Source organism: Mustela nigripes, chromosome 2 (genome assembly GCF_022355385.1).
Source record: "Mustela nigripes isolate SB6536 chromosome 2, MUSNIG.SB6536, whole genome shotgun sequence".
Lineage (NCBI taxonomy): Eukaryota > Metazoa > Chordata > Mammalia > Carnivora > Mustelidae > Mustela > Mustela nigripes.
The window spans coordinates 55,046,242-55,070,953 of record NC_081558.1 but is presented as its reverse complement, the minus strand read 5'-3'; the positions used below and the strand labels follow the sequence as shown (position 1 = coordinate 55,070,953).

General features: G+C 47.7%; 1 protein-coding gene across 2 annotated transcripts in view; it reads left to right on the top strand.

The window, feature by feature from the left end:
- The window catches only part of FGD5 (FYVE, RhoGEF and PH domain containing 5), a 123,032-nt gene that overhangs the window by 29,230 nt on the left and 69,090 nt on the right, over positions 1 to 24,712 (top strand). For both annotated transcript variants that reach the window (XM_059390391.1, XM_059390389.1), the window contains exon 3: positions 22,112 to 22,244. In XM_059390391.1, coding sequence (XP_059246374.1) covers positions 22,112 to 22,244 — 133 coding nt within the window. The remainder of the gene's footprint in view (positions 1 to 22,111; positions 22,245 to 24,712) is intronic.

Below are 24,712 nucleotides of genomic sequence, written 5' to 3'. Positions count from 1 at the left end.
TTGCCCTTTGACACCCAGAGATTCGTATTCATTCCAAATGCAAAATTCACTGTATCCCAAGGTCCCCAAAGTTTTCATCCCATGAGAGCATCAGCAAGTTTTATCGGAATCTCAGCAGCTCAGAAGTCCCAAATCTCATCATCTAAATTATCTAAGCAGGCATGGGTGAGGCTCTGGCTGTCATCCATCCTAGGGCATAATTTCTCTCCATCTGTGAACCTGGGGAGCTAAAGAAACAAGTTACCTGTTCCCAAAATGCAATGATGGAACTGGTTATAGGAGGCATTCAGGTTCAAACAAGGAGAAGATGGAGAATGGAGTCAGATGACTTTCTGGGGTCCTCATACCCCTCTCCTAAAGCTGTGGGGGAAAAACATAACAGAACGAGCCCCTTGGCCCCCCATCACCTCTACAGAGAGTGACTGACTGTGTTTGTGGTCTGAGCCCTGCTGTTCCCACGTGGGGAGGTCCAGGAGGTTTGACTGCCCTGGCGCCTTCTCCTCTTTTGGAATACCCCACACTGATTTGAATAACTGATGAGTGTTTAGAGAATAAGAGGTACAGGATCACAGAGGTCATTACAATGGCCAGAATTCTGGCCACAGTGGAGGAAATCAGGCTGTTGGGATAGTCCAGTGAGGGAGAAATTTGACCAGTCCATTTTGGTTCACAAACATTTTTAAAATTTTTTTGTAGGGGCACCTGGGTGGCTCAGTTGTTAAGCATCTGCCTTCCACTCAGGTCCTGGGATTGAGCCCCACATCGGGCTCCCTGCTAAGCGGGGAGCCCCCTTCTCCCTCTCCCACTCCCCCTGCTTGTGTTCCCTCTCTTGCTGTGTCTCTTTCTGTCAAATAAATAAATAAAATCTTAAAAAAAAAAAAGTTTTGTAAAAGGTAGCACAAACTCCAAAAAATGCTATCTGCAGGAAAGAAATCGAATCATACACCACTGAGTTTCTGTTCTCTAGCCCCTCCCCAGATGTTTGACATGTGTGCTAACATCTAGGGATACACACACACACAGAGACACACATACCCCTCCCCTGACCCTTGACTTTTTCTAAATATAAATGGAAGCATATTGAACATACTCTTCTGGACCTTGCTCCTGTCACTTTAGACATTGTTCCCTATCGAGTCATAGGGATCTGTACCACTCTTTTTAATGACCACAAGGAATTACGATATCCAGTCACCTATCGTTGGAATCTAGGTTGTTTCCAGTCTTATGCTCCTCTGAAAATACTGCAGTGAGTAACTTATTTACACATTCGCACACATTTATGATAAAAAAAAAGACAATCCCACTATGCTAACATAATCACCACTAGCATTGGGTTATATTTTGTTCTTGTCTTGTATAAATGTATCTAGGGTGTGTTTAATGTGGATGTAATCATATTGTGCATAAAATCTCTTCTTTTGCTTACTTTGTTTAACTGCATGTTGTATTTGTATTATTAAATAACTCACTAAATTAATAAAAATTATCATGAGGCAGTCTGCCAGGCTCTGCAGATAGAGCAGTATAAAGTGACTGCATATTCCATTTGAGAGGTTGTGCCCCAAATTAACATACTCATCCTCTTGCATTGTGTATTTAGGGTATTTGTAATATCTTTCAGTATTGTAAAGAATTATCTGGTGAACGTAATTAAAGGTTTTTCAGTGTTTGGGTTTATTTCCATGGGAGAGGTGGCAGGGGGAATGGGAGTTCTGTGTTGCCAAAGGGCTGTCCAGAGGAGTTGTGCCAGCCCTCACCTGGGCCTGCTCAGTGAGTCCTGTTAAGATGGGAAGTATGGTATGGCAAAGGGACAGTGAGAACTAATCAGTGGAGGTTCCTGATAAAAGCAAAGGCCACGGGAGTCACAGTGGCAAAATACTGCCGTATGCAGGTGTACAGTTGCCTCTGTTGGGCAGGGGTGTGCGTGCACTTGCAGAGCCCGGAGCATGCTGGGTTAAACACTGCTCTGCCCTGGCTGATATCAAATTACAGAGGGCTGACTAGCAGAGATGGGTCGGTGTGAATAATTCAGGATTCTCAGACACAAAAAGGATTACTGGAGAGAGGAAGGAGATGAATTGGCTTAGTTACAGAGAAGATTTTTTTTTAAGGATAAGATTTCAGAAAAGATACCGAAAAAGTCAGATGCCAGAGGGCATGGATATAACGGACAATTGTCCTTTCTCCCTGATCTAGAGAGGACACAGGGTGGGGTGGGGGGGTCCCAGGCTGTCTCCTGTGCAAAGTAAGCACCCTCACCAGGCAGTCCCAACCTTCCTGGTATGGTTAAGGCGTACCTGCCCTCCAAATCTGCCTGCTTCCTACAGTTCCCAGTCACTTGAGAGTGCTTGTTCTGGGGCTTTAGATGCAGTCCCCACCCCAACACCTGCCCCCACAGTGTGTCAGGGTCCCAGACCTTGACTTTCCGCAGCCCCTTTTCCCTAAAGAGGACTCACGCAGTTGCTAAAATCAGGGCGTTTTGGCTACAATTATTTCTACTTGGCACCGTGCTCAGCCTGACAGTTAAGTTGGGTGTGCTTTTTTCCTGGAAAGGCATCCCAGCTTGGGCAACTGCAGTTTTCTGGGACCCAGAGAAACAGAACTACACGTCCCCATGTTGAAAACGCCAAGTTGTCCTCAAGGCAACTAGAGGTGTTCCCAACCAGCTCCGCCCCCCCTTTTCCCTACAAGGAGTGTGAGGGGAGCTTTTCTATCAACCTCAGACCACAATACCACAACCATCCCTTGCCGTCAATCAGCTCTGGCACCCAGCTGCTGCCTGGGGGCTGGAAATAACACCTCTGAGAGTGGACTCCTCCCTGATCACCAGAGCAGGTAGCAGGTCGCAGAGGTCAGCCCAGCAAGCCCACCTGGCTGTGAGGCTTGTGAAGTCCATGCTTCCCCCTGCCCCGCCCAACCCCGAGCCCAACCACCCACTGGCTCTTACTGGCAGGGCCCCAGGTCCCACCTCTAGCCTTGCACACTTGTCAGTACCCCAGCATCTCTCTGCTTCTCTCTTCATCCCTCAAGTGGAGTTCCTTCTTGTCCTCTTGCACATCCCGAGCGGTCTGACTGCCACGTCTTTGCCCATGTGGTGTTTTCTGCCCAGTTGCTCTCTTGCTCTCTGCAGGTTCAGATCCCTCCCGGGGACACAGGTTGGCCCCTTTTAAGTACCACTTTCTCCTTGAAGCCTCTGTTATATCTCTCAGCAATTAATGGTATCTTTGGTGTCATCTGAAATGTCCCCACAGTTTATCTCTGTGGCTCCTGGGACTTCTGCCTTCCCTGTTTTGTAGCTGTGTGCGTGTTGCTGTGTTGTCACTCCTCACTAGACTACAAACTCCATGGGAGCAAGCACCACTCAGCCCCTCTCCTTCAGTGTCTCACAGGATCTTACATGTTCGGTCCTGCGTGCGGACATAAAGATGGGTGGGTGGTGGATGGGCAGACGGACGGGTAGGTACTTGGACGGTGAGTGTCAAATGCTGGTCCCATTGTCTGTGGTGTTGATGCCCAAGACAGACCACCTCAGTGACATGTCTGTGCTGTTCTTCCTTCCTGTGGTCTTCCTTCCCACTGTTAAAATAGAAAACAGAATTGTATTTTTAAGAGTTTGTTACATTTCTCCAATGAAGTATTCTGTTTCTTGTTCTTAATTTTAAAATCCGAAGAGTTGAATACTTGATATTTCTTCAAGAAAAAGAGAATCTAAATTGAGTTCCTTTTCCTCACGTTTGACATTTTGCTTGATTTATTTTTTTCCTTTTTAGACTCTGGCTCTCCATGAAAGGAAGGGTCCTCATTCTGAACTTAGCACAGTACCTGGCACACAGCAGGGTCTCTGTAAATACTGAACTGAATTGCGTTATGCTCAACAGCCTAGGAACCCTTGGGGTCTCTGCAGCTTGGAGATTGTTCTCTACATGCGCTAAAAGTGAGTTTTTAGCTTGGCTGGAGAGTAGGACTGATGTGCTCTGCCAGATGTCCTCCCTGCTGTAGTCTTTTCCTTGTAGCCTTGAAATGTGGGTTCCCCCTTCCCTCTGTAGAGGCTCTCTTGGCAACACTGAGTCAGATCTGGTTGCAGATAATCCTCGGCCCCAGGGCGTTGTGGTAGATTGCATGCAGAGTACCATCTGGATGCCATACAGCTCACCCTGCCTTGATGGGGGATGTGGGGAGTCCTCCCCGCCCCCTCTACATCCCACTTGCCTTGTTGAAGCAGTCACAGCCAGCCACTCCCCATCACAGTAGTTTCCATGAACAAAGCACCAATTTCATGGTTGCAAGGAGCTTAGAACTTTTGGGATCTACACCTGTGCTTCTCTAACTTCCTTTTTTTAAAAGAAAAAAAAAAACTTAAAAATTAAGTATAGCTGACACACAATGTTACATTAGTTTCAGGCATACCACATAATGATTCAGTGTTCCTATGTATTATGCTATGCTCAGTGCATACGGCTATCATCTGTCACTGTACAAGTTAACACAATATTGTTGACTGTTTTCTTTGAGCTGTGCCTTTTGTTGCTTTGACTTATTCATTCCATAACTGGAAGCCTGTACCTCTCAGTCCCCTTCACCCTGTTTTTCCATCCCTTATCCCCTTCCCTCTGGTGACCATCAGTTGTTCTCTGTATTAACAGGTCTAATTCTGCTTTTTGTTTGTTTATTCATTTGTTTTATTTTTTACACCCACATGTGAGTAAAATCATTTGGTATTTATATTTCTCAGTCTGACTTAATGTAATACCTTTTAGGTCCATCCATGTGCCCACAAATGGCAAGATTTCATCCATTTTTATGGCTGCACAATACTCTGTGTCTGTTTTATCTATTCATCTCTTTTTTAAAAGATTTTTATTTATTATTATTTATTTGTTATTTATTTGACAGATAGGGATCACAAGTAGGCAGAGAGGCAGGTAGAGAGAGAGGAAGGGTAGCAGGCCCACTGCAGAGAGCCCGATGCAGGGCTCAATCCCAGGACTCTGGGATCATGACCTGAGCCGAAGGCCAAGGCTCAACCCACTGAGCCACCCAGGCACACCCCTCTATTAATCTCTTGATAGACATTTAGGTTGCTTCCATATCTTCACTGAATTGGTGTGGTCATTGGGGAAAACAGCACAGAGATTCCTCAAAAAAGTAAAAATAGAAATACCATGTGGTTCAGGAATTCCACTGCTAGGTATTTACCCAAAGAAAATGAAAACACAATAAGAAAAGATATTTTCTCACTTCCTTTGATCCTCACAGCAACTCTCAGAGTTGGAGGGAAGGAATTCTCACCCAACAGATGGAGAAACGGAGGCTCGGAAAAGAGAAGTAGATGGCCCAGAATTGTATAGCTAGGGCAGCTGGGATTTGAACCCCAGTCTCTTGACTCTTTTAGTTAAAATATTTCTCATATCTACCTTAAAAAAAAAAAAACACATTAAAAATACAAGTTCCCAGACTCTTCAACTAGAGATTCTGATCCAGAGGGTCCAGGATGTGGCCCAGAAATTTGCATTTGTAACAAACTCCCCCAGGTACCCCTAGTTCATCCTTAGAGGAACACTCCCCTAACCATTCTGAAGGTAGGCATGGCTTCCTAACTAGGTGTGTGGGGAAATTACCACCCCCTGGATCAAGTCTACTGGGGGTGGGGGGTGGGGGGGTGGTGGTGAGAGCCTTAGGACTTGCAGACATGCTTGTATTTGTGTAGAGGAAGGAATGTGGAAGGTGTCCCTTTAGGGACAGCCAGCTTGGACAGGTAGATACAAAGCATCTTGCTTTTCAATCCCACAGGCTTGATTTAAAACCCCGACTACGGGCGCCTGGGTGGCTCAGTGGGTTAAGCCGCTGCCTTCGGCTCAGGTCATGATCTCAGAGTCCTGGGATCGAGTCCCGCATCGGGCTCTCTGCTCAGCAGAGAGCCTGCTTCCCTCTGTCTCTCTGCCTGCCTCTCCATCTACTTGTGATTTCCCTCTGTCAAATAAATAAATAAAATCTTTAAAAATAAATAAATAAAACCCTGACTACAGGGTCCCGGGTGGCGTCTGCCTTTGGCTCAGGTCATGATCCTAGGGTCCTGCGATCAAGTCTCACATCAGGCTCCTTGCTCAGTGGGGAGTCTGCTTCTCCCTCTGCCTGTTGCTCCCCCTGCTTGTGCCCTCCCCAACTTGTGCCTCCCACTTACAAATAAATAAATAAAATCTTAAAAACAAAAAACAAAAAACCCTGGCTTACATAGTTTAACAGCTATGTCATTTGGGCTTCAGTTGTGTCATATCTCTGTGCCTCAGTTTTCTCATTGTAAAATGGGGCTAATAATTCCTGTCTCATAGGCTTCTTGGGCAATGCATACGACATTAGGCAATGCATATAAAGAGCTGGCATCATGTCATGCTTGAATAAAAGAAAAATAATTTTTTAAAAAACCTAAAATAGTCCACTCACATACCTGTCTTCATGGCTTTGATCATGCTGCTTTTCCTTCCTGGAAAGTCTTTTCCTTATCTCTCCTCTTAACTAAATACTGCTTGTCTGGTCAGTTGCAGTAGCCTTTGACTAGTGTCTCATTATCTTCTAAGGTGCTTGGGGAAGTCACTACCCTAGGTTTCAGAGAGCTGTCTTCCTCATCTCCAGTTCTAACTTCTGTGCCTCCTGGAATTTTGAGAGTTTTCAGAAATTCTGCTTTAGCTAACTCAGAAAATACCTAGAGCTTCTAGATTTTATTTGTTTTGTTGGCTGGTTGGTCTTGGTTTTTTCCTTTTCTGTAACCCATGTCAACAGAATCCTCCTGGTGCCACCCCACCCTGGGTGATTTTCTTTGTCTGAGTCCTGAAGTGGGGCAGTTCTCTTGCTGTATTGCATGGATTGAAGTGAACTGCAGGGAAGGTTTCACCCAGCTGTACTCTGAAGTCATCCTCAACTTTCTGGCCTTATTAACTCAACTTATTTTACTCTGGGAAGTTTGAATTAGAACTAATTAGGGTAGTCGGTTTGGGTTGGGAAAGGACTTTTGAGATGGTAACACCCTACCCCTCACTGGACCTTTCAATTCTCAACAAGCCAGAGTTTGAATACCTCTAGGGATGGGGTTCTCATCTCCTCATGCAAAGCTATGACATTGTTGTAGTTTTATCTGTTAGTTTTTCTTCCTGGGAGGTTTGAGAAGTTTCCCTGAACCAGGAAGTCAGGGGGCAGGTAATGCAGGTAGGATTAATGTAGGTGGTTGTGAGAGAATTTATCAAGATAGGGACCCAGACGTAGACCAGTGTTACAAGGTGACTTTGTATCAGAAACAGCATAGTCTGGGTGGGCTCTGGAGCTGTGAGCACCCCAGCATGCCTTGTCTTGTAGACTTTACAGTTTGGGCTCTGGAGCTGTGAGCACCCCAGCATGCCTTGTATTGTAGACTTTACAGTTTGAGGACTGCCTTAATACACTTTATGTTCAGATCCTGCGGAACTGAGCAAAGTTCCCCTGTCCCCTCTGACTAGTGGCAGAATGGATCCCAGAATGTGGAGAGGGCTAAGATTGAAGTTGGGGGTCAAGTGGCCCAGTAGGTGGAGGGGAAGGCTGAAAGAAAGAGGAGCTGGGCTGCTTGGAGGCCAGATTTGGGGCTGGGTGAGAGATCAACCCAGCCAGCTTTGTGGTTTATTTCTGTAAAATTGAGTTGCTCTTAAGAAACACTTACCTAGTTAATGATCCTTCCTTCCAGCTTGCTTTCCATTAAGACCTTTCTCCTGAATCACTAACTGTGAACAAACTCATTTAAATTGAACTTGGGTGCACAGTCTGATGTTCATGTGGAGGAAGATATTCCAACCAGGTTAGGAGCTCGTGGGTTCCTCCCTGGCGGGGCAGGGGTCGGGGAGCTGAAGGATAGGATTTGTGAGGATGGGGTTGAGGAGGAAGGTGCCACACTGTCCTCAAGAGTTCTTTTTTCCAGTTCATTGCCTCTTTTCCAGCCTTTCTTTCAGAAATGGAATTGGAAATGTTCACAGAATAGCCTACACGATGTGCAGTTTTCCAGCCTTCCGTTGTTGTAGTCTCTGTCCTGGGCGTGTGGAAAGAAGGCTGTGCCAGCTGGCACTATAGCCCAGCCCTCAGAACCCATATTTCAAAGCAGTTACTGGCCAAAAGAAAGAAAGAAAGAAAGAAAAAGAAAGCAGGCTTTGCCTCACAACTCCTAAATACTTCCAGACACCCAGCCATTGGCCCCAAAAAGTGCTCACACGGCACCCTGGGTCCTGACATGCCCCCACGCTGGTCTGGAATCAGGAACCACCATTCAGCATCCTCTGAGGTCCATGCAGGGAACAAAGAAGTGTCGTCCTACAAGGGAGAGTTCTAGGCATGGAACCGGATACCTAGGTCCTGGCCTTCCATTTCTACCCTCCTAATGTGGGACCCTGGGCAGGCTGCTTCACCTAGGCCTCACTTCCTCCTCTTTGTTTAAGGTGCTGGTACCTGCCATTACGGTTTTGTGGGGAGAATCCCCTGAGGTGGAGTATGCAGGGGTGTATATATGCGATAGAGTTCAGTGCAGATCTTAGTGCAGAGGTAAGGAAGTCCTACATGGCCCACTCTTGGAGCCTTATATTGAAAGAACCACTCTCCTAAAGGCAGCATACATAGTCTCTTTGGAGTCAGAGAAATCTGTTCCAGTCCTGATGCCAGCACCTCACAGCCTGTTTCGTAAGCCATGACATGGGCTGCTACCACCTGGCTCATGGACTAGTCTCCAGGAGTAAATGAGAGATTATAGGTAGATGCTTGCTCAGGGACCAGGGCACAGGGGGCCCTCAGTGCCCTGATACTGTACCAAGAAAGACTTTACGAGTTTATTGTTGAAGACTAGGTTTTTTGATGATTTGTTTGGAAATGCCAGCTTCGACCTTAAACACCTAACACATCAATTTGCTTTTCTGCCTGTTGTCTCGTTTGATGCCCCAGCAACCCATGAGGTCCAGAGCAGGGATTTTGATCACTGTTTAATAGCTGAAGACACCAAGGCACAGAGAAAGGAAGTGGTTTTGCTAAAGTTCACAGGGTGAATCACTGGCAAAACAGAGGTCTCCTGATGCCCCAAACAACCCTTCTAGCCCTGGACTGTTTTGAGTTTGGAAATCCAACCCCCACATGCATCCCTGGTGGACTGTGGCCTTAAAGGCTGCAATGATAATATAGAGCTTTGTTCCAGGCACTGACCTAGGTGCTTTCTACATATGTGAACTCACTAAATCCTCACAAAATAACTGAGATTGGTATTATTGTTTTCCCCATTTTATACATGAGGACAGTGAGGCACAGAAAACTTGCCCAAGGTCACATAGCTGGTAAGTAGCAGAGAACAGGTTTTGGAAACCCAGATAGGGCTGGCTCCAGAGTCTGCTCCTAACCAGCATTTTCACTGCCAGGACTCAACCTGTGGTAGGCAAGTGTAGATGGTGTTGGAGTAGAGAGATGAGTGAGACGTGACCGTGCATTTTGCTGCAGACTGGCTGTGCAGCCCAGGCCAAACTTCTCCCCCTGCCCAAATCTTACTTTGCCCACCTTTGTCATGGCAGCATTGGATTAGCCAGCTCTAGCAAAGGGTGGCATTTCTCTGAGTCCCAGGGATGGCCTGGGGTGTGGAGTGGCCCAGCCATTGTGTGGCAAGCCAGCAGGGTGTGGCTCCATCACTGCCAGGCCCTCCCAGGGGAGGAAGTGTCGGTATTTACAGGAAATGCAGGACAAGGCCTGAGAGGTGGGTGGAGGAGGGGCAGCCAGCCTCTGGGAGCCCAGAAGATGTGTCTGGGCGCTGGTGGGAGGGCTGAGGGCGGGTGCCCCTCTTCCCACCCCAAGGACGGGACTTCTTGTTGTTTTTGAAGGGAAAGGTCCCATTTCCCAGGCAGCCCCGCCCCTCCCCTGGCCTCTTCCCTCCAAAACTGCCACGCCCTGCCTGCCTCCAAAATGCCCAGGCTGTTGACCCCTTCCTCCTGGGGGAGGCTGCTAGGAGCAGTGGAAAGAGCATTAAGCTGGGTAACAGGAGATCTGCCTTTAGTCCTTCCCGCCCTGGACCTCAATTTCCCCACCTGTTATATGGGCACTTGCTGCAGTCATAACATGTGTATAGCAAGCTCACAGCCCAGCTGTGAGAAGCAGGATGGTGAAAGAACAGGCCAGCCCCCTTCGGCCCTATAACCAAGGGAGTACAGATTGGCTTCACTTATGCCACAGAAGTGTTGCTGAAGAAGTGTGTATAAACTGAAATTTTGTAAAAATATTCCTTGTATTGATTATATTAGGAGTACAGGCTATTTTTTTAAGCCTGAATAAGAATTGGAAAGGGAACTAACATCCATTGAATCCGTGTAGATGGCAGGCACTGTGTGGCTTTCACATACCTGATTTCACACTTTAAGAAACAAGGATTATATTTAGGGATAGAAGACCTGAATTTGATCTTGGAACTGCCACTTGCTAACTGTGTCTCCATGAGCCAATCTCCTGGTACCTTGGGGCCTCAGTCTTCTCATCAGTGAAATGAGGAAACCAGTACATTGTGTCCCACAGGCTTGCCTGAGCCCAAGCCTCACCACCCCCCACCCAGGCCTCTGGCTAGCCGTCTCTGGTCTCTCAGCCTCCCCTCCTGCATGTCTCCCACTGCTGTTCACACATGGCCAGGGCGAACTCTCCAGGGAGCAAAACTAGGCAGGTCCTCCACCCCCTCCACCCCCCACCCCCGGCTAAAATCTTTCGCTGGTTCCTCATGACCCCTGGGACACACAGTTCAGGTGCCTTAGCCCTGCATTTGAGAGCTCTGCTGCCTTGCCAGCCTTTTCTCCCAGCTCTCCCTACCAAGTAGTGGGTGATTCTGGTTCCCTGCACATTTCTCCCTTTGCTTAAACTTCCCTGGAGTGTTCTTCCCTACCACTCTCTTTTCTTTGTCTTCTGCTCAACCTTCACACTCAGCTCAGGTCTCCCCCTGGGCTGGAGCCCTCCTGTGGCCCTCTCCTCACCACACACGCACAGGTTTAGGGGTCCTTTGTCTGAGTTGCTTCCTCATAGCCCTCACCACCTTGTATCCTATTGATCTGTCCTGTCTGCTTTCCCAACAGGCCGTGAGTGCCTGAGGGGCAGATAAGAAGGCTCTCTTTTACCTCTGTGTCCCCAGTGCCAGGCATGGGGCAGACCTTCAACAAATGTGGATTGTGTCGGTGAGTCAGTGCATGTACTGGGTGTTCCGTCCTCTGTGCACTGGTGTGCCTGTACTGGGTAGGGCACTCTGTTTTGGAGTGCTCCAAATCCACACCTGTTTAGGGATGCCAGGAGCCTGGCTGGAGGTGCTCTCCCCATCCCCAAGAGCCAACAAAAGCCAGCAGGTGTTCTATGCAGAATTCAGTGCTCTTAGCTGGCAGGAAGGAGCTTACAGTCTGGGGAGGGAGAAAAAACATGTGAAAACCTAAGGCCATAGCCAGATGAGGGCTATCTGTGGGTACAGGGCCATGTCAAGGGGAGTAGGGCTTCTTCTGTAAGCAGGTATGACCAGGCAGGGGCAGGCTGTGAAGTTTATGCACTCTGTGGGTTCTCTTTAAGAAAAAGAATGTACAGTAAAGAATAATAATCTACAGAGCCTTGAAAGGGACCCATGCAGGTACGGAGCCTGAAGCGTAAGCCTCATTAGCTTCCCAGTAGACCTGTCTCAGTGGCCAGGGAAGGCTTCCTGGAATAGGAGTTGAGGTTGGACCTGGGTCTAGAGAGGAGAACCCATCAGCCACTGACCCTAGGCCTGACCACGAGGGAGTCAGGTCAGCAGACATTTCCCAGGCATCTGTTCTTAAAAGGCGGTCCCTGGCCTAGAGAAGCAAGGCAGATTTATAGGATCTTAAAGGCCTTTGGCTAAAAGTGGCATTTCTCTGCTTCTTCCCTATTTGGGGCAAAAGAGGCAGATATAGTTCAGCAAGGCTAAAAGATGCGTCATGTGACAAGACATGACAAGACTCGTGTGTGTGTGTGTATGTGTCTGGGTCCTGGGGTGTTTTCCTTGCCTGTGTCCTCTTCCCTGCTGGGTCTAAGCCTTAGTGTGTTTGTTTCTGTCTGGATTTGTGTGATTGATTCCTTCTGTGTCCCCCATCCAGATGTCCCACTCTGGCTACATGTGACTCTGTGTTTATGTGTGTCAGAAAGGCCCTCGCCCTCTGTCCTCCTTGTATTGTTGCACTGCGGATACTCCTGTGCGTCCTGGCCCTTCTCAAACATTCTCATGCCTGTCTCCCCAGCACAAAGAGGGCAACAGTGAACCAGAAGAATTAACATGTCTAATGAGTGGGTCCAGCTGGGGCTCACTGGTGGCTCTGTCTGGGTTGGTGGAAGAAGAACAGAGTGGACCTTGGGGAAGTCACCCTCACAGAGCCTCAGTTTCTTCAGATGAGGATGGTAACAGTGCCTGCTGAGCTAAGTGGTTGACAGGATCCACAGGGTAATGCATGAGGTGTGCCGGGCACACTGCTCAGTAACACGTAGCTGCCGCTACTGCAGTGTAGATGTGGGATAGGTGAGTAGTTCGAAGGACAGGCTCTGAACCAGATTCCCTGTGTTCAGATCCCAGCTTTGCAATTCTGTCTGTGCTTGCTTCTCCATCTGTAAAATGGCATGGTAATAACTTACAGGATACAGTGGTGGGGAAGAATTTGCAGTCCCCGGCACATAGTGAGCACCAAATCACTGGCTCTTTCCGCTACCATCGCAGCTGCCCCAGTATTATTGGCTAGCTCCGTCCTTGTGGAAGGGAGGGGTGGGAAAAGAGGATTGTTTTTCAAATCACCACACAAAGAAACCACAAGTGACCCCTCTCCTAGCTCTTGGCAGCTTCAGATGTGGTCTGTGGTTATAGAATTATAGTGTTCTCCATGAATCTCCAGCCACCGCATCCTCTCCAGCTGCCTGAGGTGGCAGCAGTGGTTCCCCTCCCTTCCGCCTCTCCTGTGGTCTCCCTTACTCTGAATCCCAGAGCAGAGATGGTAGGAGAACAACATGTCCAAGTTTCCTCCTGCTCTGGACTGGGTGCTTTGGACCGACAGCTATGGAGCCCATCTTACAGATGAGGAAACTGAGGCAATCCCAGCCACCAGTATTTCAGCACCCACTGAACCTTTGGCTGAATGATAGCCACCCCACAGAGTGCTTCTCCCAACCCCTACCCACAGCCATTTTTGAAGTATATGAAATGATGGCCTGAGTAGTAAAAGAAAGCCCGTATATCTGTTAAGACTTGGCTAGCCACAGCATCCTCAGTGCTGGCAACACCTGCTGGTACCACTTCCACCAAAGGTGTGGTGCACCTGCCGCATAGGGAAGAACAGGGAGGCTGTCACTGACAGGCTGACGGCAAGTCAGGTAAATTAGCTGGGGTAGGACAAGTGGTTCAACACATGTTTGTTGTGCACTTACTATGTGCTATTCATGGAAGATGCAGACTGCATCACAAGCAGGTGATTCCCCTCCCTGAAAGAACTGTGGCTGATAGGGGAGCTAATACAGGCACATAAATAACTATAGGCACAAAATGTGAGCTGTGATGGGAGCCCCTTCCAGCAGGAGAGAAAGAGAAGTCTTCCTGAAAGAACTAGTGTGTGTGTAGACTTTGCGGGGGAGGGGGTCAGAGGCAAGTGGAGGAGGGGGTGGGCAGGAAGAGGCTCAGAGATGGGAGGGCACAGAGGTGTCCATGGGCCAGTGGGTCAGCGGTTTAGCTGCATATAAGGGCTGAGGAAGGCAGACGTGTGCAGGAATCACCAGGACAAACTTCCTCAGCTTTGTGGCGGACCCCTGTGGACATAAAGGCACAGAGCATCACCGTGGGAACGGCCTTCCAAGGTCCTCTAACTCCCTTATTTTGAGGAAATATGGGGATGAGGAAGCTGATGTCCAGGAAGAGGAAAGGGCCCACCCAGTGTCACACAGCAAGCTGGTCACAGAGGTAGGACTAGAACCTGGATCTGTATGACCTTGAGGGACTCCTCCTGATGAATTCAGCCTGGCGTTTAGTTCAGATGATTGTAGCAGATAAAACTGTTGGGCACTGTGCTGAGCAATTTACCCGCCTCACTCACAGACATCATCTTCTAGACCCTGGGAGGGTAAGTACTATTACCATCTCCCTTTTACACAGGAGAAAGCTGGGAAAGTTAAGCAACTGGCCTAGGGTCATTGGGCTGACAAGTGACAGAACTGCCACCTGCCCTCAAGAGGTGAAATGTGTCCTTTAACATTATCCTTTGCTGGGGTGCCAGAGATGGCTGCAATGCTAAGGGGTCAGTGGCAGAGCCAGGCCCCTGTGCTAGCAGTGGGGCTGCTGTGAAGGGCCAGAAATGCAGGACTCTTCCTGTGCTGTTTGCACCTCCCCAAGTTGGAGGAGGGTAGTGACTGCTTCCCAAAGCCGGAACCTGAGAGATGATCCCTCTCATGAGTTTGGGACTCTGACTGATGATTTTTTTTTAGTATGTTACCTCTTTATATTAGTCTATCATTTTATGAGACTTCTGAAGATCTTCCAAAAGTATTGGAAGTATTTCCCCCCTGCCCCGGACCTCTGAACTTTTTGAATTCACTGAAAAGAAAGCCTTCATAGTTACAGTTGTGTTTCCCGTTGGCTAGAAGAGAAAGATGTTTGTTTGGAGCAAAAGGAGGCTGAACTGGAATCAAGGAGAACAGAATTCCTTGAAAATCCCTATAAAACCACTTCAAATCCACTGGGAAGGCTTAAATTAAAACGATAGACAATAACAGGTATTGATGAGGATAGTGAAAAATTGAAACCCTCAACATTGCCAGTGGGATTATCAAATGGCTCGGCCAAAAAACAGTCTGGCAGTTCCTCAAGATCTTAAACATAGAGTTACCATATGACCTCAACCCCTATATATAGACTCAAGAGAAATGAAAACATGTGTCCACATAAAAAAAACTTTCACATGAGTGTTCATAGAAATACTCTTCAAACAGCCAAAAAGTGGAAGCCTTCGAAATGTCTATCCACAGATGAATGGAAAAACAAAGTGCGGTATAGACCTATAGGGCAAAATTACTCAGCCATAAAATAGAATGAGGAGCTGATACATGCTATACCATGGATAAACCTTGAAAACACTGTGCAAAGTTAAAGCAGCCACACACAAAAGGATTGTAGGATTCCATTTCTATGAATGTCCCGAATAAGGCAAATCCATAGAGACACATAGTTAATTAGTGGTTGCCTAGAGCTGGGGACCAGTCCTAGTGATTGACTCCTGAATGGTATGGGGTTTCTTTGGGGGTCGATGAAAATGTTCTAAAATTAAGTAGTGATGATGGTTGCACAATTCTGTGGATACACTAAAAAGCACTGAATTGTACATTTTAAAAGGACAAAATTTTAGAATATGTGAATTATATCTCAATAGAGCTATTGTTACAAGAAAACAAATTCTTACAAAACCACTGATGCTGTATTTCAAGAAGAGGGGTGGAGATGTCATAGGATGGAGAGGAAGGACGTACTTCTGTTTTTACTTAGCAAAAAATGGAAATTAAATTTTTAAAAAAGCCTCTCCTTCAATCATGTTTCTGGGAACCATTACAAGCGCTATCCCTTGGCTGACCCTGGGTGCAGGATGCATTCCCTCCAAGAGGGAACAAAGCAGAGATTCACTCCAGTGGTGTGGAGACAGACAGGCAGCTGCTTTTAGGCTGCGGGAAGCATGCTATCTGGTTTCAGGACATGGTTTCACATACCTGGGGGTCTTGTTCTCCACCTGCATTTTACAGGTGTGGAAACTGAGGCCCACCTTGACAGTCCTGTAGTCCGCATAGTGCATTGGGTTAGTGGTGAATCCAGGACTGCCGGGTCTCTGACCCGCATCTTAAGCAATTTCCACTGTATTAGATGGAAGGTTCCCAGTTACAGTGCAGATGATGGCTGTATCTGTGAAAGTCTTAATGTCCCTTGAGCAAGGGGAACATGAGAGAGGTCAATTCTGAGTGACAAGGAAGTCTCAGAGCAGAAGGTGCAACCTGGGGAAGGTCTGGAGGGATTAAGTGAACTGGGAAGGTGCCTGGGGGTGAGGGAGTGGGGGGACGTAGGCAGGGGGCAGGACTGAATGTCTGAGGGTTTGGAAATCCCTGCTTGTGCAGCCAGCCCTTCCCTCTGTCCACTTCTAAGCTCTTCCAGCTGTTCTGCTAATTAGGGTAGTCATCTTGTCTCCATCTCCAACTTTCCAGCTCCCAGAGAGCAGTCCTGAAGCCCCCTGCCCCTCCTCGCTGAGCTGGCAAACTTCAGAAAAGTCTCAGCCTATGTCAGAGGAGCCAAAGGATGTTACATCTGCAGTCTGGCCTCCTTCTCACAATATCATTGTACCAGCAAGGATGGAGTCTGGGGCCAGAGTGCCCGCCGACAGATTCTCGGTGAGGCAAACGTTCCTTTTTTATGAGTTGTTAAGCCATTTTGGCAATGCTTAGGGTTATGGCTCCCAGTGAGTGTCACTAGGACGGGATTTAATGGGCAGAGCTGGACAGCCCTGGGCCAGGTTACAAACTATTCGTCCCCCCACGTGGATGCACATGTCCTTTTACGACTCTAGGCTGCTGGAGAGGACTGTGCTCATTTGGAGGGTCATTTAAGGTAATGAGCTCTGGGCAGCTCTAATTTATGTTCCTTTTAAAACACAGATCAACTCAGAGGGAGGATACAGCTCTGTGGAGACTAGTCTAGGGGTTTAGAACTTGGCCCTTTTGTGGGCTGGCCAGAAAGGACCTACTGCGTGCCAGCCAGTGACCACTTTCCCCATTATGTTCTCATTTAATCCCTCAGTGACTCTACATAGTCATCCCCACTTTACAGATGGGAAACAGAAATTGGGTGACTTGCCTAAAGTCACACAGTGAATCTCCTCTGACCTGATGCCAGATTTCCAGGCCACTTGGTCTCTAAACTTACAGTCCTAACTGCCTAAGCCTTTTGCTGATTTTTCCTGGCATGTGTCATTGCCCTTGATTTACAGATTTAAAAACAAACACACAAAAAAATGAAGACATGGGAAGGTTAAGTAACTTGCTTGAAGGGATAGAGTTGGGATTCAAACCAATTCAGCCTGACTTCTGAGCCCACCCTCTTAACCAGTACTTTGCACGGTACTTTCTTGGAGACAAGATGACTACCCTACTACACTGTACTTTCTATGAATCAGAGAGAGTACTTTAGTCATCTTTAACTTCTCCATTTTTGTGCTCCTTGAAGTACATGCTAATCCCTGTTTGTTGAATAAGTACGTGACGGATAGAAAGGTGGGAGGGTGGGCAGGTGGATGGATGACTGAGTAGATAGGTGGTTGGAGAGATGAATGGGTGGGTGGATGAAAGAATATGTAGATGGGTAAGTGGGTGGGTTAGAAGGCTTTTTCATATGTAATATATTGTTATGATCAAATAGGCTATCTGGAGACAGCATCTGAGTTGTGATTCCAATGGGCATTATCCGTAATTTGTAGGCCATGGCCTACCAGCATCTGTAGTGCAGAATCTAAAACACAAAGGATTCCTAGTAGGCATTTTTTTTTTTTTTGAATGACTGAGAAACAAAACAGACAGGAACCATGGCTAAAAATACAGAGCACCGAAGCCTTTGCAAAGGACCCATCTGGGAGATTCATGTTGACAGACTGGTGAGATGGATGGGATATGTCATGGTTCTGGGTCTGACTCCCCAAGGGAAGAAGTGGTTACACAGGACACAAGTTCTACTAGAGCCTGTTGGAGCATGAAGTTGTCAAAAACATTTCTCAGAGTTGTTTTCTTCCCTGTCTTTGAAGATCAGCCTGGTAGCAAATATGAAGGCTTGGTAGGAGCAGCTATGTTGACACTTGTGGTCTTAGAATATTTTCTTTGCTTATTAAATGAATGACTTCTATACAAAATCAGGTCTGTCGCTACAACTTCCATTGAATCTGCAAAGGCGTTGGATTATACTTGCTCTTTTATACTGTGAAAGCATATTTTTAATGGCAGTTTTTCTCCATTTGTTGTGTTCACAATCCCTAAATAGGACACTGAAATAAATGCATCAAAATATAATCATAACACCCAAACCTTTGTCTTCTGACTTCTATTCTACATCTTTCTTGAAAACTGAAGTCAGGGAGAAGTAGAATGAAAGATCATGAGCCAGTTCCTGTCTATGGCTGAGCTTGGTTGAGGATGGATGGTCGGTGGTTCAGAGTTAACTGTGTTTGTGTCTGTGAGGTCTGTGGGTCTCTAACATAATGTTAGTCAAACTGTTATAGATTAATAATTATGTGAAGTCACACACTGTGACTTCATGGGTGTTATCACTTGGGATGAGGTTATAGTGTTAGCACATGTTAAAAATGGGTTGACTTAAAGACAATAGTAAGTAAATAGTAGAACAGCTATATGCAGCTAGAGCTAAGCTGAGAGCTCCCAGTTAGTGAGTTATGCGTTAGGCATGGCTCTAAGTGTTTCACATTATGTAACTCATTGAATCCTCCCAACACCTCAGTAAATTAGGCACCCCTGAGGCTTGGTGAAGTTAAACATGGCCAGTACTGGGCTGAGACAGAATTTGAATGCAGGCAGTCTGACTCGAGAGTGTGAGCTCTAATCTCTGCACATTACCACCTCTCAAAAAGAAAATAAAATAATAGCATAGACAATAAAAACCAAGCCACCTTTTGCCTAGCAAACTGAGACACAGTTCCACACATTGGTCTTAGAGACCAAGGAATGTCCGGGTGGCACAGTTGGCCTCTGTTTTCACATATCCAAAATGGGATCAAGCATAGGAAGAGGCATCCTCGGAGGCAATGTGTGTTGGCCTAGATTTGCCACATGACCTTGAGCCAGCCCTTCCCCCTCTCTAAGGGTTTGGCTTCCATGACTCTCTCCCCAGTGTCACCCATGGCTCTGTTTTGTGGAATCCAATCCTCTGCTTGGCCTGAGGTTGTATCCAATGCTGGGGAGACTTCATGGCAACATCAAGTCCAAGGACACCCACTGTTTTACATCCCAAGTTGAGCAGAGCCTATGGCAGCCCGCGGTGTTGGGGCTGAATCCCAATGGCACCAGAATATCCCTGAACAATTCAAGCGAGAGGGTGACCCAATCAGGTTGGGTTTGAGGAGGTTCTCTCTGGCTGCTGGGTGGGAAAAGATTGGAGGCCAGCCAGGGGGGAATGGGAGAGACCAGGAAAGCAATGGTCACAGATGTCCAGGCAAGAGATGGCTTGGGCCGCAGAGCTATGACAGAGATACCAGTGGAGTCAGAGAAGACTTCAAGGTAAATTGGGAAGAGGTATTGTGTTCGAGTAGTGGCTGAGATTGCACATTACCACATCTCTAACAGAAAATAAAATAATAGCACAGACAATAAAAACAAAACCACCTTTTGCCTGGCAACCTGAGACCCAGCTCCACACATTGGGAGAGGTGATAATGCTGAGATTTCCAGCTTGCTGTCTGGGATGATGCTGATACCTTCACTTGTGGGATGCTTGGCTGGGAATCCTATGCTCCTTCACAGGGCACTTTAGAAAGGCCTGGCATCTATCTTCTTTCCCTTGATATAGAGGGAGAACCATCCAAGGGCACAGTTAACTGCTCCATCCCTCACTACTACTGGCTATCCTCCACAGAGCATAATGAGCTCCTGCTGGGGCCTAATGTGGCCATCCCTCTTGCAGGAGAGAAGGGCTCCACTCACTATCTGAGGACACACACAGTGCAAACTGATGGAGGAAGCTCTACAGGGAAGGGAACTACGGCTCCTCCCGAAGACTGGTCCATGCAATCAGTCACTTTCCTGAAGGAGGTTCTGAGCTCTCTAAAGCAAGTGTGGTGTTCCTCTGACCTCCAGTGGCCCCAGGGGGTGTAGTGAAGGGGCAGAAGGAGATATAGGGTGGTCCTAGGAGGGGAGGTGCTTACATGCCTTTTTACACAATGGTATGGGGCTTACTGCAAAATCTACTGTTTGCTTTCCTAGTTTGAAAGAAAAGGACAACAAAGTCAGTTCTGAAAAAGAAGAAAGAGGTCTGGTCAGAAGGGTAGCCGGTTAGATGGTAGAGTGAATTATGGCTCACCCCGGGTCAGCATTTAGTTTGTATATCTGCACACAAAAGCAGAACTATAGTTGCTACCACACACACATTTTGTCCACAGAAGCCCAGGCAAAAATAGGCCACCTTGTCCCTGATATGCCTGACCTCATGGCCCCAGTGTGGACCAGGGGATGCCTGTCCTGCTCTTGACTCAGCTCCTTGCTTCTTGGGTTCCAGGTATTCTGGAGATAGGTATCCTTGGTTCTGGCTGCTGCAGTAGTTGAAAAAGAGCTCCAAGGTTAGGCTAAGGCTCAGTTTTTCTGGTCCTGATGTCTCCTACCCTGGCCATGCTTCTCCCTGCCTAGCCCAGGGCCAAAGGTAAGAACAGTGTCCTTAAAAAAAAAAAAAAAAAAAGAACAGTGTCCTTGCCTACATGAGGCCTGGGCTGGCATTGGCCCAGCCATTTCCGCAAGTGAATGCTCCCTCCTTTCCTTCAGTCTGTCCATCCATCTGTCCATCCATCCATCCATTCATCCACCCATTATTCTAGTGCCACATTGTGGCATTCCCAGAGGGCAGGAATAAGTATTTGATTAGAATTTAATAAGACCAGGAGTGTCTGGGTGGCACAGTTGGTTGAATATCTGACTCCTGGTTTCAGCTCAGGTCATGATCTCGGGGTCCTGAGATTGAGCCCCACATCAGGCTCCATGCTTAGCATGGAGTCTGCTTGAGATTCTCCCTCTCCCTCTGCTCTTCCTGCTCCTGCTTGCTCTCTCTCTCAAATAAATAAATAGATCTTTAAAATAGGAAGACTTTAATAAGACCAAATTTTGTGAGAAGTTGTCTGGAACCACATTGCCCATGCATGGCAGGAGAGAGCTACTGCAGGTTTCCAAATAGGAGGGGGAAATGGCCTGATCCCTGTTGTAGACAACCACTCTGCTTGGTGGAGAGAGAGGCCCAGAGCAGGGAGCAGAGCAAGGAGGTGATTGTAATGGGGTTAGAGCCTCTTCTGTGGGGATAGTTGTGAATTCAGAGAAAAGGAGGATTCTTCTGCTCCAGGTTGGTGTGTTTTATGCTGCTTCTCCTGGAAGTTTGCTCATGCTATCACAGAGTTCCTGCTCCTGCTCACAGCCTCAGAGCAGCCTTCCCTGACCTGTTCAAACAGTTCCCCCTTTTTATTCCCTATGAAAGCACTTTTTTCTTCTCCCTCACTTATCATTATTTACGGTCATATATTCGTGGTTCCTTTTTTGAAACAAGGACCATGTCTGCTTTATTTGCCACTGTGTTACCCTCTGCCTAGCTCTGTGCCTGGCATAAAGCAGGCAATCAATAAACATTTATTGATTGAATGAATGAATGAATGAATGAATGAATAAATAAATAAAAATAAATACAGGCAATGCCTATGTCATAGTCATAGTCATATGAGTTTGTTATCTCACCTGTGTAAGCATTGATCATCACAGCACCAGCAAGAAAATAAAATAGAAATCATTATCCACCTAGGTGAAACTGATACTCCGAGTGGTGTCTTGTCCATGATCTAGCTGATGACAAGGCAGGGACCAAGGTCCAGAATGCACATCCTGAACCGTCCTGCATCACTGCATCCCTCATTCAGGCCCAGAGGAACATGGCCACCTTGGGAACAGATCCTGCTGCCTGCCAGTCCAGACTTTTGGACCAATCAGACTGAATATCTCTTGTCCTCACAGTAATTATTTGTACCCTCCAGCATCACAGCCTGATTCATATCTAACAGGGAGACAAGTCTGTCTTAGCATGTATAAGGGCACATAGGCAGCAAAGAGCATGGCATGTTCAGGGAACTACCGGGAGGCCAAGATGGCTGGAGTGGGAGCACACAGGGACTTTTGGGCTTGTGTCTTATCTAGTTCTAGGTCCCCATTTAGGGCAGGCATGGAGCTTTGCACACAGAATGCTCGTTAATGGTTTATGACATTAATAGGGCTCCTGGTGTATTCACTTTGCCTTTGCTGGACAGGGAGCTCTAACCCTCTCTTTCCTCTGCTCTGACCCCAGCGCCTACACAGAACCCTATAAGGTCTGTCCCATCTCGGCGGCTGCCCCCAAAGAGGACCTGTCATCAGATGAAGAGCAGGGAAGCTCGGAGGAGGAGGACAGTGCTCCAAGAGACCCCAGCCTCACTCACAAGGTAGGATGCCCCACCCTGGGCAAGGGGTCAGTGAGTTGTGGGAAGTCAGAGATGTAAAGGCCGAGAAAAGGCGGTGAAGGATCCACTGTACTGGACCCCTTCTTAGTGAGGAGGGAACTGTTTGCAAGTAGCTGGCCCCAAGTTGGATACAGAGGCTGAGTCACTGCACAGTTGGGACTGCAGCGTTTAGACACATGAGGAGACACAGGGTCCTGCATTGATGATGCGGGGGTGACTGCTCCTGCTGACTTCTTGGGTCTGAGGCAGTTTGGGTCTTCCCAGAGCCCTTGTGGCTGAAGTGAAGTAGAGCTGTGTGATTTGAATCGAGACAGACCTGGATTCTAAAGACCTTAGGCCTGTGGGCCTCAGTTTCCTTATCTGTAAAGTGGGAATCATGAGGATAAGTTAAGGGAAGTATGCGAGCTTCATTAACTGAAGACAGTTTTGGAATGAGAGTTGGTTTCCCATACCCTGCAGCAGTGCTTAGATGGGGTATGCCTGAGAGGACAACTGTCACTTGTTTGGAGGCAGACAGTGGGTCCCTGTCTGATGTAGGGACCAAGTGGTGGCCCAGACCTCTCAGTGGGCATCGGGACGTGGTGGTGATCACATGTGCTCGCTCAGGTGCAGGGGAGCCTGTGTTCACCTCCACTCGCTGGCTGATTGTAGTCCTTCCACACACTGCTTCTTGGAGCTCAAGTATGTCTCGAAACAGAGAAGTGAAGAACTCATCCAGAATCACTCGGCTGTTTATTCCACATCAACCAGCAAACATCATGAGGGGCTAGGGGCCACGAATTTAGGCCAAGAGGGACACCCCCATTGCAGGAAGACAGGCTAGGAAGGTTGAGATTAGCTTGACATTTCTCCCACCCCATCTCCTGGGCTTGTCTACAGAGGAGTAGCTGTGGAGGCCAAGGAGCATCACCTCCTTCCGACTAGCCTCCTTCAGGCACCTCATCTGGTGTCTGTCTCCCACTCTTTGTCATCCTGTCCTTCCACGGCAGGGGTGGGCCTATCCTGTTGATTAACAGCTACTCCTATGGAAGCATTCAGCAGAAATGCCTGGCCCTTACCAAGCTTTATATATATGGTCATGTCTTTCATTTTGTTTTCATATCCTTGATTTCAGTTCATTTATGTCTCTGCTCGGGGTCTTCATAAATTTGCCTCCCCAGGGCTGTGGGAATGTGGGGGAGGGGGGCCCTTTTCCCACCTGGCTCCTCTTCAATCCTTCCCCTGGTGGCTCCTGACCCTTCCTCTTCCTCTCGGAATAAAGTGTGTTGTCTTCCACAATCCATGCCCCTTTACTCCTTCCAACAAGTACAAGGTCAGTACCACCACCCCTGTGGTGTAGTGGAGGACACAGAAATTAAGTGACTTGCTCAAGGCCAGTCTGCTAGGGATTGAAGGGGTTGGACTCAAAATGAGGTCTGGCTGGCTCCAAGCCCTGTGTTTGTTTGTTTTCCCCCTATAGCCCTGGAAGCCTTCTCTTACCTCTCCACTTCTTCCCCTCTTCCCAGAAAGAACTGTTGCCTCCTTGAGGGTAGGGAAAGGAGCTTTGAGTTAGTGGTGCCAGTTAGAGTTAGAAATGGTTGTGGCTTTTCTGGGCATATTCCATGGTCGTGGAGCATGGGAGCAGGTAGTTGTTATGTGGGATTTGGTCCCCACTCTGAAGCTGGGGGTTGGATCTGGGTACAAGGCCAAGAAGAGTTGAAGTGCTGACAGAGCAGTGGGGCATCCCCTGTGCAACTTTCTGTACCTCAGGGTCCCCCACCTAGTGATGGTTTCCCACCATAGCACCGGGTTCTCTGTCAAACTTTCCTTTGGGACCACTGTGTCTCCTCTTCCAGCTGTGTTACTGCAGGCCAGTCATTCCCCATTGCAGGACCTCAGCTTCCCCATCTGTAAAATGAGAACATTAATAGTAACTGGGCTATGGGAGGGTTGAAGGAGAGCATAAATGTAAAAGTGCTAGCCACGTAGTAGGGGCGTAAAAACTATCTGAGAAGCAGAGGGGGAGACAGAGAAGGGAGGGTCCTCTTTGCTCAGGACCACTATAAAGACATGAAGTCCCAGGGCCCTGGACATGGGTGGTCATCTGGGTCAGATCCCCAGCCTTGTGGCCTCCAGACCACTGCATGGACACCCCAGGAGCTTGCAAGAGGTGGGGTAGCATAGGGAACAAGGGGTTCATACTCAACTTTGACACTTGCTAGCTGAGTCACTAGCAAATGGGCAATTTCTTAACCATTCTGTTCCTCTATGTCCACTTCTGTAAAACTGTAAAAACAATAATGGTGCCTACTTCACAGTAGTCTTGAGAGTAAATTTGAGGAGACAAGTGTCTGGTGCGCAGTAAAAGAACACATGGAGGTCAGAGCGGGTGGGACCATGGGTAGGACAGGGAAGCAACCTATGCAAGGTCCATTTGAGCTCAGTGACAATGGCAGGGTGGCAGAACTGAA